At 37.8% G+C, this 20,594-nt stretch overlaps 2 protein-coding genes across 3 annotated transcripts in view; both read right to left on the bottom strand.

Moving 5' to 3' along the window:
• Window positions 1-20,594, bottom strand: part of LOC134223775 (tyrosine-protein phosphatase non-receptor type 9) — a 149,359-nt gene that overhangs the window by 88,046 nt on the left and 40,719 nt on the right. The window contains exon 1 of one of the 2 annotated variants that reach the window (XM_062702965.1): window positions 13,257-14,441. The exons of the other annotated variant lie outside the window; for it this stretch is intronic. Coding sequence (XP_062558949.1) covers window positions 13,257-13,313 — 57 coding nt within the window. The 5' untranslated portion in view covers window positions 13,314-14,441. Of the gene's footprint in view, window positions 1-13,256; window positions 14,442-20,594 lie in introns of those variants that run through there. 2 annotated transcript variants of the gene reach the window in all.
• Window positions 5,992-9,466, bottom strand: LOC134221233 (uncharacterized). Its single transcript, XM_062700424.1, is given in 6 exon segments — window positions 5,992-6,629; window positions 6,691-7,001; window positions 7,731-7,847; window positions 8,681-9,037; window positions 9,040-9,231; window positions 9,284-9,466. Coding segments are annotated over 6 exon segments (1,521 nt in total). The 5' UTR covers window positions 9,333-9,466; the 3' UTR covers window positions 5,992-6,134.

The raw sequence follows: 20,594 nt of genomic DNA, 5'->3' as shown, positions 1-20,594 counted from the left end.
GTCTTGTATACTAAAAACATGTCTTTCAACTACATATTTTCATCGTTATATTTATGCATTCATGTATCTATCTATCAGCCAGAGAGTGAATATCGTGATTCAAATCCGAGATCAGGAGAAAATGTTAAACTTGTTCCACGATATGCATCCTTTCCAAAAGGAATTGCAAAAGTAAATGCAACGGTCAATCATCCTATTCCCCGAACGCAACCGGATCAACTTGAACCGTTTTCGAAACTGCACCACAGGCTTAGCACGGATCAGTAAATCCAACAAATCTGCAACCAGTTTGCCCACCGAACACTCAAGTTTATAATTGCTTTGACACTGTTTTTTTTCGAACCAACCAGCCGGTTGCTCGGTACCATCGCGTCGGATAGTCGTACGTACGTACATGCAGTTTTTCTAATCGTTCTCTTTCCATTTGCAACTCTGTAAAAAATGCCCACACATATGTTTGCTGATGGGTCTTTCACCGCAGCAGCAGCAGCAGCAGTCGTCGTCGTTCGGCAAGACAACCCGTTTTGCTTACTTTCATTCAACTATCGAGAGGTGCTTGGCCTAGTCTAGTGCACTACTCAGTGGGCTATTCTGCGCGATTCGTTTGACCGCAGGTGCCGAAGTGGGTCCTGCATTCGCGAGAGGGATGGTGTCACCTTTCATGCCTTGGGCGAAACCGTTTAGATGAGCCGGAAACGATATTGTTTGGGTGTCGGATACATTAATGAAGTATCGTTATATCAGATGGAAAAAGAAAGTTGAGTTAGATTGGTTATCATTAAAATATCCACAGGCCTCGGGTGTTTTCAATGTATCCAAGAGATAGTTGATACCTTAGTATGAATTGACTGAGCTTCAATCTCAACTATGTACATTTCTAAGTATAGAACCATAATGTTGTACAGTATTGACCTGATTTTGTCACTCACCGATTTTGCTTACCCCCGATTTTATCACATTTTTGACCCGATTTTGTCACTCCAAAAAAATTGAATAATTTGGTTGTTCTTATAACGTATACCGTAAATAATACCGAAAACAAATGATTTTCTTAAAATAACTTTCACCGCCTGTGGTTTATTATGAATGATTTCTGAGTACCTGTTAAGAATTTTGTAAGTCTTTCCGACAAGAAATCACGGGTTCCGTTCACATATTTTGCATTTCTATGGCATAAACTGATTCATATTTCTAAAGCATATTAAAAAAATTAAATTTTTCCCTATTTTGTTACATTCCCTTTTTTATCACCCCAAAATTCACCAGGGGGGGTTGATAAAACTGGGATATTCGTGCATAACCTTTTTGCCTTTCTAGTATACAAAGTACACGTAAAGGATATACATTTGCTCCAAAAGCAAACAGGGTAAAAGTAGGCTCGGAGACTCATAGTGTAATGTACAGTTCGACGAATTGGGGTGATGTCTGTGTGTGTATGTGTGCATGTGTGTGTGTCTGTGTGCGCGCAAACAAATCTTACTCCTGTTTAGGTACTTATCCTTAACCGAATTACATTCGACGCGGAATCCAGTCCCATTTTTTTCCTATTGAAAATTGGCCGGATCGGACAATAGACTCAGAAGGTATGATCAAAATACAATTTTTCAGAAAACATGTTCAAAATACATTTTTGGGCACCTCACTTAAAACGATTTACTTTCAATAAGTTGCATTCGGCAGGAAATACTGTCCCATTGTTTCCTATTGAAAATCGGCCAAATCGAACTATGGAAACAAAACTTATGCCCAAATTCTTATTTCAAAACCTGCATAGTAAAAATTACTGACTGTGCAATACTCATTGTAAAATTGCCTGCCGAATACAACTGCCTGCCAAAAAACTTATGCTTCATCCGATTCGCTTGCAACAAGTTGTATTCAGCAGGCAATTTTACAATGAGTATTGCACAGCCTTATGTGCCGACACCTTCCTAAAACAATTTTCAATATTTTTATTATAACAAACTTAACGTGTTTTATGTGGAAATCCCCTTAAAAGCATTCTCTTAACTAAAGCTGATTCTAATGGGTTTTTACATTTTCCGTCTCTTCTACAAGGTTGTCAAACCAGCAAAAATACATGTTTTTGCTGAACATTTTAGCTTTCTATCTCTTATAAAACCAAAGTTATTCAAATAGTATGATTTTTCATAGGTTTACTAGTTTTCAACACTAGTTTTCAACTTGTCGACAAAAGTTTTTAATGTCAGTAGAAAGATGACTTTAGTGACCACCGATGGCGAAAAAGTGACCAAATAGTGATTTTTTATTGCAGAAAAAGTGACCAAATAGTGATTTGTGTGTGAAGTTTTGAACTGGGTATAGAGCTACATGTTGCATTAGCATTGTTACGGTATATTTCGTAGATTGCAAACTAGTGTATTATTTTTGAAATCTTTACCTACAATGCTATCAGAAATCAAGAAAAGGTAAAAACAACAAAAGCATGAGGATTGCTACTACTGGCCACGGCCATCTTTACCGTAAGGAGGGAGATGATGGAAGCAAGAGGCGAGTGACTGCGACACGCTCATAAGTACCACGGAGTTGGATATTGAGGATGGTATTTGTTGGATCATCCAGAAGCTAGCAATGTGACCGTGGTAGGGAAGAACAGTGCATAACGCACCCCTGGGGCAAAATGGCCTCACTGACAAAATCACTCATATGATTTTTTGTAAGACATTTATGAACAGATATTACCATTACAAATTAATATTAGTTATTCATTATTGAGCTGCAATGGAAAAATGAGCAAAATCCTTGCATTTTTGCTTAAATTTAACGATTTGCGAATTATTCACCTCACCCGTAAGATTGTCGCTCCATCCTTTAAAACAAAACAAGCAACCATGCGTTCTCCATTATTTTACATGCAATTGGGTCATTTTCCACCACCGTTTTGATCCAGCCTCATTTTTAAAACTTATTTTGAATGCGTTAGAAAGACATAAAAACCTTGTTGTTTTGAATAATAGATCATTGTAAAATTTATTTAATTTTGTAAATGTTACATCTACACGTTGAAATGGTTCAATACTCTTGTTTATATATGTGAAAAGATCAAAAAAGTTTAAGGTATGCATTTTGGACCGTTCTCTCCTACTTCATATTAAGTAACACACCATGAGAAAGTATCAACCCGTCATCACGGGAACGTGTAGTGAGTTACAAGTTGTACCACAAAATTATGTTCCTAATTACGATAACATTTGTTATTTCATATGAGCGCGAAGTTTTTTGTGTAACAACCAAAGAATTAGATCAAATCATCTAATTAATTGATTCCTAGACGGTGAACTATTCGGAGTCACAAAGCTTATGAATCTTTGGTAGGACCATTTGTTCAAAAAATATAAAGTAATTAAAATAATGAAGAAATTTTAAAAATACAATTTGATCCGTTGTTTAACTTGTGGTTCAATAACAAATTGAAATGAAATTTTGAACACGACGTGGCATTCCGAGGAAAATTTTGAAAATCCAATAGAACCACGGTCTCTTATAAGAAATCCAGAAAATTTAAAAAACTATAATTTCTAAATGGCAGTCTGAAGTTATAAAAAAAAGGTCGCCAAATAATCTGGAATTGAAAAAAATATTAATTCTAAATAATTCAAAGTTGTTGTTTTATTTTTGATTTTAAAAATCCAACCAATTCATTCACCTCCAGACATTTTTTTTTTGTTAATAGACAGAATCCAATAAACATACATAAACAGAATCTTTTTATAAAAATGTGATATTTCTGAAACAATTTCAATCAAAAAGTTTTAAATTTAGTGGCTGAGGATGTTCACTATCTTTGTCACCGAAGGGTATTAACGCTCACCAAAAGACGTGGATCTTCCAATTCTCCTCAATTCTGTACTCTATACCAGTGCCGTAAAAAATCATCAAAATGAACCTCTTCAACCCTGAATTCGAGAAGTTTTTCATGCAGTGTAGGTTTTATCGCACGATGTTGCTTCACGGACAAAAATAATCCAGCATTCTGCTTGTGTATTCATTATCGAATGAATGTTGTGTTTTGATTCACTGCGAGGTTGAGATAATCATCAACTTCCAAATTATCAGTGTCAGCATTGAATATCTTTTGGCATAGCAGATACTGACTTTTAACTTCAGTTAGCTAATTGATATTACTCATTTTTTTAAAATAAGGAATCATTGAAGGTAAAAATTGAAAATCTTTCTGTATGTAGACAAAACATTTAATGAAGCTTGCTTCCGACAGATATTCACAGTCAAATTTGTGAAATTTGGTCACATCCATCGGAAAAGGAAGTTTTACCATTAAAAAATCAAATTTATTTAGTTGTACACTATAGTGTGGCGCACTTGTATGGAAACACGAAAATCCAATCAAGTGAGATCAAGATTTTTCTGAATCGTTTTGGGACCTCGATCAACTTTGCAAAATATGGGCTCGATTGGTTGCGTCCTCGCTTTTCACATCGTGTTTCAAATTTATATGGAGATTAGTATGAGAAATCGTACTTTTTTACATTTTTGCTCTTAGCGGCCTCAATTTGGTGCATAACAAGCACAGAACAAACTATTTGCTTTAGTGCTGTATTCTGATAGCCAGCGAGGACTAATAGTATCAAGGACTATTGAATTTCAATCCAAAATTTAATATCCTAGACTCTAGAGCATTGCGGTACTGCGGTATAAATGCCTATAGGTGAAGCCACAGTAAACGCGAACGCGCGATGCGACGCGCGGATGCGTCTGCTCGGGATTCGCCCTAACACAATTTAAACTGGTGGATAAAGATATCTAAGGGCCAATTTCTTCACCTCCGCTTAACTCGTAAGCGGTGCTTACCTTACGGTGCTTACTAAGCGGAGGTGAAGAAATCGGCCCTAAGACAAACTTAAAAAATCTATGTTGATTCACCTACCTTATACTGCCGTGAATCGCATCTCTGTCCCATCTTTGCTGGGTTTCCTATTCATATGGGACAAATAGGCGATTCACGGCAGTATACATGTTGGATCTGTCGTTTTCTTTGTCCAGTTCTATTAATATCCATTAATCCAGTCCATGAAAAAGAATCGAAATTCGAAGATCCATCAATTACGTAACGCAAAAATTCGCAATTTTAAACCCCCTATGTTACACTTTTTCTATCAAGTATCCAAAAATTAAGTAGGGATTGTCACACTTCCGGTAAACCCCCTCTCTCCTTTGAGCGTTACGTTATTTATGGATGCTCTCTTCTTCGTGGATCATGCAAATGCTTTCATTTACATGCATACGATTATTATACATAACAACATAAATAACTGTTACACAAGATCTTTCGAGTAGTACACATAACAACATAATCGATACACCAGTAAAATATATCCGCAAGCACTATAAATACCTCTTATCAACCTTGCGAGAGGGATTTATATCACTGATATCACTGATGCATACCAAATTTTAAGCCCTGAAGATCAAAAGCTAACTATTTCTAATAGGTTTACAAGGAAACTGGTGATATTTTGTTTTGTTCTTGATCACTGTGGGTGATAGGCAATGTTTACAAAGGTTCGCGCAATCAGCACTAATAGGTATTGCTTGATATAATTTGATCACTTTTGTAGTTGTGTTGTCAAATAATAATGGCATGGGGTGGCTGATGAGTGTATCGATTATAGACGAGTGCACGAATCAGAAACTCCATACTCTCATAAAAATTTACTCGGATTTAATCGCGGGTGAAAACTGTAAACATTGCCCTGCCTCATATATCACTTTCATGGATGCATATGTGTGCATTTGACGTCATCAGTCAGCTAACAATAAAAACACCTTTATTGAATAAACGCCATTGAGCGGTGGGTGGGAGACGGGTCGTATCCGTGACAGCACCTAATGCTAAACTAAAGAAACCTGTGTTACTAAAAGAGTAGAATAGTTTCAACTGGATATGTTCTGCAGTATTTCGCCTCTTTGATGAAGTTGAGACACATTAGTACGCTTTGAGCCAGTGTCATTTTGGGGTGTTTATTAGTGCCAGTATTATTTTTTCAGATTCGGAAGAACTTAGAAAATCGATTAACTTTAAGTATTACTCAGTTAAAAGTGTGCATGTTATTCATTCTGTCGATCGGTAGCAATTGAACAGTATTTCAGTTCAACTACGGTGGTACAGGATCGTTTTGGGTGCTGCTGAAACCCTTCCAGTCGTAGCATTGCATGACATGCTCAAAAATGTCACGATTTAGTTTCAGAAGAAGTATATTTTCCAGTGAATCTGGTCCAAGTGCAGCTCTATGCGGTGAAAGAACCAGCGCAAGACCCGAAAAAGCACGTTCCACAGAAACCTGATTGGATGGCGCAGCTAGAGCAACCATTGCCACTTCGAACAATTCAGGATGACTTTTTTGACGCCGTATCCAATACTCCCACACATCGTGGTTGAAACCTTGACGTGGCTCGGCATCTAAAGCTTTGACTTGCTGGGCAAATTTGGATGAATCACAGGTAAGCGAATCATCGAGTGAGCCTCCAAACATTTCAGTAAGATAATCATCGAACTGACTGTGGTCGCTGTTACCGCTCTGTTCAGCAGCAACCATTCCATCGGGCGGTCGTTGCTTGCGAATTCGATCCCAGGTATCCGTAATGTAGCCCTGTTGAATCAAAAGTATCTGTGCTACAGTTATACACTAACCTATGTAATTTTAAAGTTACCTGAATCATTAACTTCTCGTTCGGATTAAAGAACTTCGAATGTAAGTAGTTCAGTCTTGGATCGAGGTATAGTGCCATTTGAAATGCTCTTGATGTCTTTAAATTTTCCAAACGTCGTGACAAAGATGCGATGAGACTTGGAACAAATGGGTTCGATGGAAAACTTTTGATTTCACTGACAGCCTGTAGCCAGCTTAAGTAGAAATCAGGAAGTGAAACGTGTTTTTCTTGTAGTCTTTTTGTACACAGGTACAACGGTTTAAACGCCTCCACATAATTTTCAATAAAAGTCCAGCTTGCATCGTTCAAACCTGTGAAAAAGTAGTTGATGCAATTTGATTTAATTGTTTTTAAAGGGTGAAATAGGTTTGTCTAGTACTGTAGCCACGACCGCTAAAGTGTTTCGACTGCAATACAGAAGTCTGACGGTAAAACTGCAGTATTTGACGAGGACATAGAATAAGATACGTATCGATTCGATGATGATACCGAATTACGATCATATTTATACAATATGCAAATAATAATTACCACTTTTGAACTGCATACTCAGTTCAAAAGTAGGGATTATCATTTGTACAAGGAGTTTAGTTATTTATACAAATATTTTAACTTACCCAATTCTGGGAAATCATGAAACAGTTTTTCGAAGAAATCCTTTTGTTTGTAGAAGTTGTCCATCATACTAAAAATACCACCCCATCTGGTTTGGTTGAACACCGGAGGAAAACTGGCATTATGGCATTCAAAATGTGTGCGGTATTTCACACTTTTACATTTTTTTGCCACTGTAGTTATCTCCTTAACATTTTCGTTGGATTTATCCACCACATCAAGGATCGCAAGCTGCAACGTGTGGGCGGAACACTTGATTAAATTGAGCTGCTCTTGAAATTCGACCGATAGAGATTCCGTAATGCCTCGACTGTTATCGTCATCCTCATCAACACCGTCATCCATATCCATGTCTTCTTGCTGCTGCAGTAGAGTATAGTCCAGATGCATTTTAAGCTGCTTCACTGCAGCCAGCATGTTAGCACCATTGTCTACCGTTACGGAAAAAATCTGCTCAACTGAGACACCATAAGTTTCCAGGACTTCTAGAACCTTGCTCTTGAGAAAGACTGCAGTTTGCCTCTCTTTGATTTCAATCATACCTGTATTAAAATAGATGGTGTTCGATCAAAAATTGACGTAAATTGTGAGATTCAGGATGGAAGGTAGTTAACGGCTTGAGAAAAATCTATTTCAACACAATGACTGTTTTGACAGCATCATTTTCTATAAGGTAATATACATACAGAGTTTTTCATAGCTTAGTGGTACGACGCGTGGCTGCAAAGCAGACTATGATATGTCTTAAAAATAATCCTACCGTCGTCGGAGGTGACAATGGGTCAAATGAGGGTGAGAATGGGTCACTGTTTCAACTACTTAGAATGCTTGTAGTATAGATTAAATACATCTTAGTGCAAGAAGACTAAAATATAAGTGACTTTTTTGAACGATTTTGCTCTTCGACCTCCAGACTGCAGGTGAGAGCGATGACCCATTCTCACCGATGGCGGTATTACGATCCAGAAAACTTTTATCACTCCGTTAAAATTAATAATAAAGTTTTTCGTTTACACAAGAATGAATTGTTACAGAAGGGGGTGGTGTTTAAACTTTCAATTTAGGCCCGATGCCCACGTCTTTTCAACGCCACGTGCAGGTAACGTTGAACTAAGGTAAGTGTGCATCGGCGATGATACGTTACCGCTTTTCTCCCCGATGCATATTTGCGTCATTTTAAAGCCGCGTACAAGTTGCGTTGAAAAGACGGAGATGTGCAATGAAAAATAGCGGTAATGCAGCATCGCCGCGCCGATGAACACATTCATCTTTTTAACGCCGGGTTCATACTGCGTGCATCTGGCGTCTTAAAGGCGCTACGTGGATTTCGGGCTTCAGGCGTTATGTTATTTGTGTACAATGTAATAGCACTTACCAATGGTGCGTATCACTACCTTTCCTGATTCGGCGTATTGCACATTAATGCCAAGAACATGCCGGTTTAGCCTTGAAGCTGAATCAATTTTCACGGAGATTAATTTATTGCGCATTTCCTTAGCTACCTCTTCTCTGGTCCGATCTGCCGCTGCTTTCAAGTGGTGCTTTAGTGTGTCTCTATTCAAGGAAATCCCAAGTGCAGTTGACAGGGGATCCAGCAGCATTCGGAAACCCTTCCACTCTACACACGCTAGTGGCAGATTATGATATGAAACCAGCTTTAGCATGGATTCTATAACCAACTTGCTGTCTATGGCTATCATTCGTTTCGGAATGCTTCGCGGTTTTTCTCCGGAACATCCTCTTCCTTTAGAAGACCTGCTTTATTCGCGGCCTCGGGATGCTTCGCTCGAAAGTGTCTGATAAAGTTCCCGATATCGAAACTTGCCTGGACATAGCGGCAACCCGAGGAATCTTCGATTCGGCAATGCGCTGAGATGCCGTCCATAAAAACAAACTCCGTAGCAATTTGCTGCAGCGTTCGCTTTCCTAAAATAAATTATTTTAATACAAATTATTGACAATTTATTCCATATAGTACCTCCAGCACGCTTTCGCCTCACAGTGGAGCTTCCTTCTTGCGGATCCATATTTGGATGTTCTTTAACTTTTAACTGCGAATCGTCCTTTAACTGTTAATGTGAAAATTTTCAACAGCCGAAATGAAACTGAACTTTTTTCCAACAAAATCACTTTCGACAATGAAAAGAAATGAGAATGAATAGCAGTGAATTTATACCCAGCGACGGTTACCAACCTGGCGGGTAAAATGAATTTGACAGGTAGGATTGTTTATATGCAGTGAATGAACCAATTCATGAATTTCCACGAAAATAATAATCAACTACACCGAAAAAAAGGAGAGTCAGTATTTTAAACTGTAGGTTAATATTCTTAGACACTGCTCTATACTCGAGGTCAGCCTTTCGCATTTTAACAGATTCCATTCGTGAAGATCATAGTTGACATGAAACGGAAATAACCTCACGATTTTCACAACACACTTGGAACTTCTTTGGTGCACATTTCCCAAATTCAATATGTTGCTACCAGATTCACATTTGATTTGGCTGATAGAAATAGTAGGTACAAATGATGACCGAGGAAGGGAAATGGTCGCATTAGCGAATTGTGAGTGTTCAATTGTGAATGTAAATTTGTATAAAATGTTTGTAGTTTTATTTGAAATAGATGTTTATTTTTAGACGATGTTGGCTGAAGAATAGTAGGCCGAAACGCGTAACGTGACCAATCAATTAATGATCAATCAATTTCAATTAATGATTTCCACGGTGATTAGCTCAAACCAGACAAATGATTTTTATTTTCAACTTTATTTCAATAGGCAATGCAAACTTTAGTGACCAATTTTCCGAAAAATAGTGACTTTAGTGACTTTTGGATGCAAATATGTAGTGACGTCTAAAGGATTGACATTTCAAAATCAAATATAATTGAAAATCAATATAGATGGTTGTACTGTGGCAAATATCAATCGCCAACACTTTTTTATTTATTCAATGTGAAAAAAGGAGTATTTTGTTGTGTATTTCTGAATAATTCACAAAGAATAATTCAACAGATCTTTCACCTTTCCTGGATATACTGACGAGAACGGTTGATATGGCCTGAATACTACTTTACCCTATATCACATCAATTAAAAATTCGCTATTTTTTTATATTAATATGTTCAACCTAGAGCTGAACACAAATTGAGTCATTTCGGATTCGGAAAAAAATAAAAAGCGATCCATAAATAACATCTAAATGTTCCATAAAACCGTACCATAAATCTATAAAATAGTTCAGGAGAGTTTCATAGAGAATAATTTTAAGATCCATAACTAAGCTAAAAGTTAGCAATTAATCGGAAAATATGGTCCATCATACATGGTCAAGAATAACACTAACAATCCTGATATTTTCTCATGAACGTATGACAAATGATCCATAAATATTTGGAAAATTATCCATAAAAGACTAAATTTTGACCCATAATCCATAATTTGGTCATATGATCCATAATTTTGACCATTTGATCGACAATTATGTTCATATGATCCATACTTTTGGTGATATGATCCATAATGCTTGGAAAAAAGGCCAATATTAACTGATCCATACAATTTTAAAAATCTTTGGATTATATGGTCAAATTTATGGATCGTATCACCAAAATTAAGGATCATATGAAAAAAATTATGGTTCAAAATGATCTAAATTATGGATCATATTACTGAAATTATGGATCACGATGAAAAAATGCGCAATTTTGAATTTTTATTGCGCATGAAGTTTTATAGCAAAAAAACAGTACTGTTATTGGTTTTCTTGGTCATGTCTAACGGAACATATTTTTCTATTAATTGCTAAATTTTAGCTTGGTTATGGATCTCAAAATTATTCTTTAAGGGGATTCCCGAACTATTCTATGGATTTATGGTAGTGTTTTATGAAACATTCAGATGTTATTTACGGATTTACGGATTTATGGATCATTCATTATTGCATATAAACAGCAAAAGTATGTTTTGCCCTCCGTTGGCTTTATGAGGAACATCTTTCGTGACGGTACAACGCATACGAAATTTTGAATACACGGCATACAAATACAAAATACAAGTTTTGAATGTACTTCTCAGAAAATTTAAGTCATTCAATTTTTCGGGACATTACAAGGCTTTTTCGTGACAGATTTTACCATGCCAAAATTCTATTCTATTCAATTCTACTTTCAAATGAAATTTTACATAGGGCACATGTTCTATACATCTTCATTTTTGACAGAATAGTGCAAATTGATGCATCAGAACCCAAATTACAGTCATTTTGATAAAATAAGTCTAAATCTTTCTTTCAAGTCGGCTCTATGCATCGCTGGGGGTGTATAGGACCAATAAGTATGTACCGCCGTCGGGGGTGGCAATGGGTTAAATGGGGGTGAGAATGGGTCACTGTTTCAGCTAGATAAATCTGAGGACAAGAAAACCGAATTATATATAAGGGACCTTTTTGAAAGATGTTGTAACCCGGCCTCCAGTCTGTTGGTGAGGGCTTGATGTACGAAATTAAATGAACGTAGTGCCGATATCGCGTCTGATCATCAACTCCTCAGCATATATGTCAGCGTATATGTCAGCAAGAAGAGAGAGAGAGAGTTGGACGACGGTTCAACACACGTCGACTGTAAGATGACACGGTAAAAAGTTTCTTTGTTGAAGAACTGGTGACTTGTGGTATCTATGTTGCTCTTAATCTCTAAATTTTGGTCTGAATGCTCAAGCCAACATTGGAATAATAAAGAATTGTATGTATATGTAACTGACGTTGTCGATTTTTAATTTCCCCGTAATTGTTTGATTGTCCGAATTTGACAATTATTGCAAACTGAACAAATTGTAAAATGAGCTTGACTATGAGTATAATGACCGTGCATTTCGTAGCCGAGTACACCTCTGCACTCGGCACGAGTTCATGCGGAAATTTATTGGAGTCCGGGGGTTAGGTTCTATGACAGAAGTTCGTCTCGGTTAACGGGTTGCCAATGGGATAGTAATAAAAGCAATGTATATTCTAAATTGGATGCCGAAACGAGCTTTTTCGCTCATTTCGAATTCTAACAGTAACCTGCTAGAACTAGTCAAGTTGTAAGTACAATTACAATACAATTTCGGAATATTTTAAAATAACCATTCAATGTATTGAAATGTAACAGTTTTGTATTATTTTAATACAGTATCTGTATAAAAAGCTTGAATTTCTTGTATTGAAGTCTTACTCAGATTTGTGTTTTTATTGCACGAATAGATACAAATTAGGAGGAGTGGATCGGGCCTGTGATTGAACCCACGATCTCCTGGGTATGAGGCAGAAGTAGTAGTCATATGACCACCAAGCCCGTTTTGCACATAGAGCACATCTTACGGTTTTGACTGAAACGGATAATTTTTTTTATTAAGCCGCATATTTGATAAATTGAGAAAAAAAACATCTTATACAGTTTCGGGAAATTCAAAAATCAGACGAATTGACAAACTATTGAGTAAATTTTTGCAGTAAAGAAAGGGTTAAATGTTCAGAGCAACTGGACAAGATTGACCCAGAATTGAATCCAGTAAAAAAGAATACACCATTTGGTGTAGGCTCATCGAGAAGCAGCTGTAGCCTATAAAGTATCAAGTATTGTCAATTTATTTATGAATATTTTTGGGTAAATTTAAAAAATACAGTAAACTTGTTTTTTGCAGCAATGTCTAATAATGAAAAGATTTTTGATTCTTTTGATATTTAACTATTTATGGAAATATTACAATTATTAATTGCTAATTTATTTATAGGCAATCGACAATTATTCAAATTACCTACCAAAAATTTAGTCATCGCAAAGTCAGATTAAAGCAAATTAGCAAGCTTACATAGTGATGAACTCTAGCTAATAAGAAAAATAACTCTAATAAAGATTAAAAAAAGCAAGTCTACACAACAAAACTAAAATAATGTTGTCGACCATACCTTGAGCGCCCATATAAGCACAATATCCATCATAGTAATTTTATCCTTTCTCTTCATTGTGTCGCAGGTTTACACTACATACGGTTCCCACGATCGGAAACCCACTTCCTGGTAGACAGATTGTAACTCTCCTTCCAAGTGTTTTCCCACAAACAACGTCGCTTTCAACTTCCAGGACGATACAGAAAAAAATACAAAAACCGCAACACAATCTATCACATTACGGTTATTTTACAGGGAGTTCCCTGATTGTAGGTACCACTCACAACACTCGTACGAAATTCACCATCATTCACTTCATAACTTTTATTCGAACACCTCTCATAATTCCAGGTATCAGCTCCAACATGGATAGCAGAACGCTCAGCTTTTGCTTTTTCTACAAGCAAACGCACTGCACACGAACTGAACAAGAAAATAATTCTTTCCTTTCTCGAGAACACATTGCTCAACAACAACAACATCAACGGCCATCAGTACGCGCATCCATCCAAATGGCATACTTTTCACACATTGACTAATGAGAAGACTTCATCATTGTAGCATGAAAGAAGACGACATGGAACATTTTTTTTCCTCATTGCATCCACTTGAACTCCAATGACCTTCTCCATCTAAAGTGACCGGCGGCAGTAACGGTGGCACAGGTTAACGAGAAGACATTGCACTATCACTTTGCAACTTTTCTGTGTGTTCATGACGCACGATGGGAACCTCTTATCTTCTTTTACAAAACAACACTCAATGGCTTCAACTGCTCGTTGAACGTAGCATAAATGAGACAACGAGTACCATTCATCTTCTTTAAGGGATCATTCACCATAAACACTACCTTCCCCGAAAAAGAAAATTAATACACGATCCTGCATGGAGCAGCGGCTCACAGCTACGGCAACGAACGGAACGGAAATGCACTCCACGCAGATCTACAGAATATAATAAGATCACTGCCGTAAGAAGAACAGCTACAACGGAAGTGTACATCCAGCAAAGGTGTACTGCACTGCGAGCGAAACTTGTCGCGAAACGACCGGCGATGACCTACAGACCGAGACCGATCGCGCTAGTTTTCCAACAACAACGCATGGTCGCCGTACCGCTGCTGCAGCAGACTCGTGCGCTTTCTCTAGACTCCAGGGAGTACCGGGCCGAATCATAAACACTGGACCGCACCGCGTCGCACACGCGTACCTATCACGCTCAGGCCTTCAATGTGGATTGAACTTCAACTTCTCAACAGTACTCGACGCACGCGAGGAGATCCGCAGTGTAGAAGAAAAGACCAAGTATGGTACGAATGAACGGCATGAGGACGCTCTCTTCATACAGCATACTGCTGCAGCAGCTCCGTTTCTCTGCTCATCCAGCCGGCCGTCGTCGTCGTCGTCGCCTTATCGCCAGTTGTTCAATTCCTCCCTTCCAATCCGATCCGATCCCAACCAACCAGCCGGAGAGTAACAACGCAACAGCGAATAATGATGTTTCTTTTTTTGCTTTTTCTGCGCGCGAGTCTTATTTCTTTTTTCTTTCGTTGTTCGCGAGGTGTGTCCCTCTTTCTTCCAACGTCATCAATGATGATGATCGTAACTAAACTATAGCCAGAAGCAACGGAAAATGAAAATAGCAGAAAAATAAAATATGACCAGAAGAAAATCGGCGAAAAAACAACAGTAAGTTGGCGATCCACCTAACAGAAAACTAGCTCCATGCGATTCGCATTCATTTGGTGCAATATCGGATTGATTGATTTAACTTTTAGGGTACTGAATAATGGTTGGAGCTATGTATCCTGTCCTGGTTTTGACAATTTTGAAATCATACGAAATTGACATCTAGGGTATGTGACTCACACCTTAGCCTAATATGCTGTGGTTGACCACATTTGAGGGGGTTAAACGCAAAGGGGTGTATTGGCCGGATTTAGCAAAAACAATTGTGCAAAACCAACCTTTTTTGTACATTTTGGGGCCCTCGCAAGCTTTCGTCCCCGGGGCCCCCTTCCGTTTAAATCCGGCCCTGGGTGTATATGACAAAAACTTAGTTCCGAGAAAAATGGGTGCGAAGTTTCTCTATTTTTTTTTTATTTTTTTCGTTTAAGACCAAAAATATACAAATTTTCTGTAAATTGTCACATTTATTCCAAATAACGTACAAACAATGTAGGGGAACGGTTCGGAACTTCATCCCATAGCTCCTATTTCCATCCCATCAAAAACAAAGACATTGAACAAAAATAGTCAACATGTGATACCACCACGACAGGATATGTCTTTGGTTGCCATATCAGTGCTAATGGCGTAAGCCCACCCATCGCGGCAAGATCACATATCCGAGGGGAGGAAGCTCTGGTAAATTACCAGTTACCAGTGGTAATGAATGCTTTTTAAGCCAATAAAAGGTTGCTGTATTTTCACTAAAAATCATTTGCAAAACCCGTAAGGACAACAAGTTCTCCTAATATTTTCCCAAAATTTTGTTGTTTTCATGTTTTGATTGCCTTTTTTCGGTGAAAAATAAATCAAGACTGCAAGCGTTATTGTTCACCAAAAAAGCCAATCAAAACAAACAAGTTTTCACGGTAATTAAACCCCAGTCAGCAAAAAGTTTTGGTTAATCGTGTCGCTATATACTAATATCGCTGAATTATTGATTAATTGAACAAACGTTACACCCTAGGCTAACATTATCTTCCGCTGCCCAATTTAATTAGTAATTAGATGCCTTGGGCTGAAAGTCTCGCTAATAAAGACTAAAAAATAAAAAAATTAAATTAAAGTAGTTCGACGATAAGCTGTCTCAAAGATCCTAATAAATATATGATAGGGGAGTGTACTGTATGTCGAAAGTGACCTATTCACATGGTCGCCATATTAGAAAATATTGTAGGGAATGATATTTTCGAGAGAAAGTTTGTTTTCACGGAAAGCAAAAATCAATCATGATGTAATGTTAGCTTACCTTTGACTGACTAAACTGCTCCTGGATTGTCCAGAATTGTGAAATTGCAAAAAGATTCATCTGAATGATTGACTGGGAATGTTCAAACACTCTCAGTGTGCAAGTTTCGGTGACTCAAATAATAATAATGATCAATAATGATACCGGCCACGTCCTGGTAGGCAGCTAGGTAGATGGAATGAACATTAGCAGTTTCGATGGATACGGGGAATTAACTGATATCCCATCGTTATTAGCTGGTTATGGAACTACTCCTCGCAAGGACAGCGGTTGTCTTCTTCTTCTTCTTCTTCTTATTGGCATAACATCCTCACACTGGGACAGAGCCGCCTCGCAGCTTAGTGTTCGCTAAGCACTTCCACAGTTATTAACTGCGAGGTTTCTAAGCCAGGTTACCGTTTTTGCATTCGTATATCATGAGGCTAACACGATGATACTTTTATGCCCAAGGAAGTCGAGACAATTTCCAATCCGAAAATTGCCTAGACCGGCACCGGGAATCGAACCCAGCCACCCTCAACATGGTCTTGCTTGGACAGCTGTTGTATAATTGGTAATACGTCCGTGTACTTAATGGAATAGTGTGGGTTCAAGCCCCACCAGTAGCCGAATCTTTTCTCGCAATATCTTATAAAAACACCTTAAAATGGCAAATTTAACTATGTGTATCAAAATTGAACATCTTTTCCAAGAAAAAAAACGTAAAAATCTTACTTCGCTCACAAGTCAACAATCAAGAAAAAGTTAATTGAGTTGATAGATATCGTTGGATTTGGATTCACTCTGATAAGTGATGCGACAATCCCAGTTTTTCGCATATAATAATTTTAACGAACTATTTTTCGACTGCACAAAGTAGACCGATACCGGATAGCGCGAACAGCGAGCAGAAACACGAAAAACGGCTATCATAATAATTCTGAAACTATGAAGATTTGATAACATTGAATGCTTAAATTCTTTCTCGGATCACTTTAGGCAGTTTCTTACATTACGAAAGGAATGGAAGGCCTCTATAGGAATTCTATAGAAACATCTTCCGATATTTAGAATTCATTGGGAATACCTTCAGAAATTTCCTAAAATATTCATCAAAGTGTTCCCGAGCAGGAGCGACGACCTCGATAACAGAAATTGGTATGAACTAGCCTTGCATAACTCGAATCGCTTTTACACTATCACCTTAGTATGAGTCCCTTCACATTGCTCGATTCCGGGTAACGAGAAAGCGGACTCACTTGCCAAGGTGGGCGCTATGCAATGTAAATAAAGGTGTCAGGCCATTAGGCCGAATGGACATTAGGCCGAACGGTCATTAGGCCGAATGGCCATTAGGCCGAATTAGCAAAAAGAAGCAAGAAGTGAAAAATGAGAAGTTCTTTCTTCACCTCACCCCTTCTTCCTTCTCCCATCTTGAATCTTCCTTTTTCTTTCTTCTTTCTGCTTCCTTCTTTCTTCCTTCTTCATTTTTCCTTTTTCCTTCTTCCTTCTTCATTTTTCCTTCTTCTTTTTTCCTTCTTTCTTCTTCCTTCTTTCTTCTTCCCTCTTCCTTCTACCTTCTTTCTTCCTCCTTCTTTTTTATTCTTTTTTCTTCCTTCCGTTTTCTTCCTTCTTCCTTCTTTCTTCTTCCTTCTTTTTTATTCTTTCTTCTTCCTTCCGTTTTCTTCCTTCTTTCTTCTTTCTTCCTTCTTCCTTCTTACTTTTTCCTTCTTCCTTCTTCCTTCTTCCTTCTTCCTTCTTACTTCTTCCTTCTTCCTTCTTTCTTCTTCCTTCTTCTTTCTTTCTTCTTGCTTCTTCCTTCTTCCTTCTTACTTCTTCCTCCTTCCTTCTTCCTTCTTCCTTCTTCCTTCTTCCTTCTTCCTATTTCCTTCTTCCTTCTTTCTTCTCTCTTCTTCCTTCTTTCTTCTTCCTTCTTTCTTCTTCCTTCTTTCTTCTTCCTTCTTTCTTCTTCCTTCTTTCTTCTTCTTTCTTCCTTCTTCTTTCTTCATTCTTACTTTTTCCTTCTTCCTTCTTCCTTCTTCCTTCTACCTTCTTCCATCTTCCTTCTTTCTTCTTTCTTCTTCCTTCTTCCTTCTTCCTTCTTCCTTCTTCCTTCTTTCTTCTTTCTTCTCTCTTCTTTCTTCTTTCTTTTTCCTTCTTCCTTCTTCCTTCTTCCTTCTTCCTTCTTCCTTCTTCCTTCTTCCTTCTTCCTTCTTCCTTCTTCCTTCTTCCATGTTGCTTCTTACTTCTTCCTTCTTTTTCCTTCTTTCTTTCTACTTCTTCCCCATTGCGCAATACTCACTTCTCACTCCCCAGTTATCATTCGGCCTAATGGCCATTCGGCCTAATGACCGTTCGGCCTAATGACCATTCGGCCTAATGGCCTTCGGCCTAATGACCTTCGGCCTAATGACCCAGCATCGTAAATAAATACTATGGTATGGAAATCCATATATTGTGTGCGTGCTATTTGTGTATGGCGAAAAAGCTTTCACTACTACATTCGAACGAGCTCCCATAAGAAGCCGTGCAAATATGTACGTCACCATTTGCTGTTTACATTTTTATCATCCACTAATACACTTGCATTTGGTCTTCTTCCTCACCTTCTATTTATGCTCATTGGGTGCTATGGAAGGCGATATTTATGAGCGCAAAATCGCCTTTAACGATTTTTTCACAATTGCTCGTCATCAGTTGGCAACGAAAATGGGATGAAGGAGATTTGGGTAGATGGTTACATTCTATTCTCCCACATGTATCGAAGAAACCTTGGTTCAAGGCATTGGCAATTAGTCGAGACTTTACCAAGGTAATGTTCAATCACTACTCTTTAAATGCACACTTCTATCGGATAGGGCTCGCCGACAGCAATCTATGCGACTGCGGTGCAGGTTACGAAGACATCAACCACGTTGTCTGGAGCTGTCCTAAATACGATGTTGCCAGGTCCGATTTATGTGCATCCCTCCGGGCCCGAGGAAAACCAAAAAAGGAAGACCTCAGAGATGTGTTGGGTAAGCTTGATCTAGATTACATGGTCCTTGTGCATAATTTCTTAAAACGAATTAATGTCTTTGTCTGAACCCCCTGTCTCTTGTAAGGCCATGTTGACCTTGTTCCCACCCGCTTCGCTCTAAAAACCGTTTGTTTGTATCATTATAGTTTACCTGTCTACACCTCGTCAATCAGCAATGAACGCGCCACAACATCGCTACCTAGGCCCCATCCCATCCACATTTTTTTTCTTCTAAGTACTCCTTAACCTCGACCAAGCCGCGAGTCTTTCGGCTCCCCAAGATCAAATATTAAGACGACAATCATGATTGTAAGTCAAAATCAATAAGATAACGGCTCCGTAATGCCTGCTGGCGCTTGAGCCTTGAAATAAAGATAAGTAAAAAAAGCCTTGCATAAGAGGTAAAATACCAAAAAATAATACCAAAAACTTATATGCAGAATACTTGGCGAATAAAATGTTTAGGTATTTCAATATCAAACTAATAGTAACTTGCTATGCATTTGTGTATTGAAATAGAATTTAAAAACAGAGTATGTTATGGCTCAAGTATTGTGCATATTAATTTTTAGTATTATTCCTATCGTATTTTACCTCTTATGCAGGGCTAGTTCATAACAGAGTATGGTATCAATAACAGAATTAGGTATTATTTAACGAATTTCTCCTGCTCGGGTTATCACAGAAATTCATCCAGAAATTCCAACGGGAAATGCTTCAAACATTTTTCGTAAATATTTAAAGAAATTCGAATTCTTTAAGGAAAATATTAGGAATTCATTCTGAAATTTATTCAGAAATTCTTTCACACATTCTATCAGAAACTCTTTCAAAAATCTATTTTTTTTTCAATCCCACGATGCCACGACCTCAAGGAATTGCTTTGAAAATTTCCCCAGAAATTTCTTCAGAATTTTCTTTACAAATTCCTTCTGAATCCCCTAAGATTTTTTTCAGAACTTTATCCGGAATTATTTGTGGAATTCTTTCGGAAAGTTCTACTTTATTTCTTCGGAAATGATATTCTTTTGGTTTTTTTTTTCAGTATTTTATTCTAAATTAGCAGACCCGACGAACTTCGTTTTGCCTAAAATTGATTAGTTTTCGAGTTATGCAGAAATTTCGGTTTCATTTGTATGGGAGCCCCCTTTCCAAAGGAGGGAGGGTTCTCAAACCATCTTAAGAACCTTCCCCGACCCCGAAAACCTCTGCATATAAATTTTCACGCCGATCGGTTCAGTAGTTTCGAAGTCTATAAGGTTCAGACAGACAGAAATTCATTTTTATGTATATAGATTTCCTCTAGAAAATTCTTTAAAAATACAATGACGAAATTATAGAATTTCCCGAATAAGCTCCTAAAGGAAAATTCGAATTAATGA

Source organism: Armigeres subalbatus, chromosome 3 (genome assembly GCF_024139115.2).
Source record: "Armigeres subalbatus isolate Guangzhou_Male chromosome 3, GZ_Asu_2, whole genome shotgun sequence".
NCBI classification, from domain to species: domain Eukaryota; kingdom Metazoa; phylum Arthropoda; class Insecta; order Diptera; family Culicidae; genus Armigeres; species Armigeres subalbatus.
The sequence above is the reverse complement of the archived record's forward strand: the minus strand, read 5'-3'. Positions and strand labels throughout refer to the sequence as shown.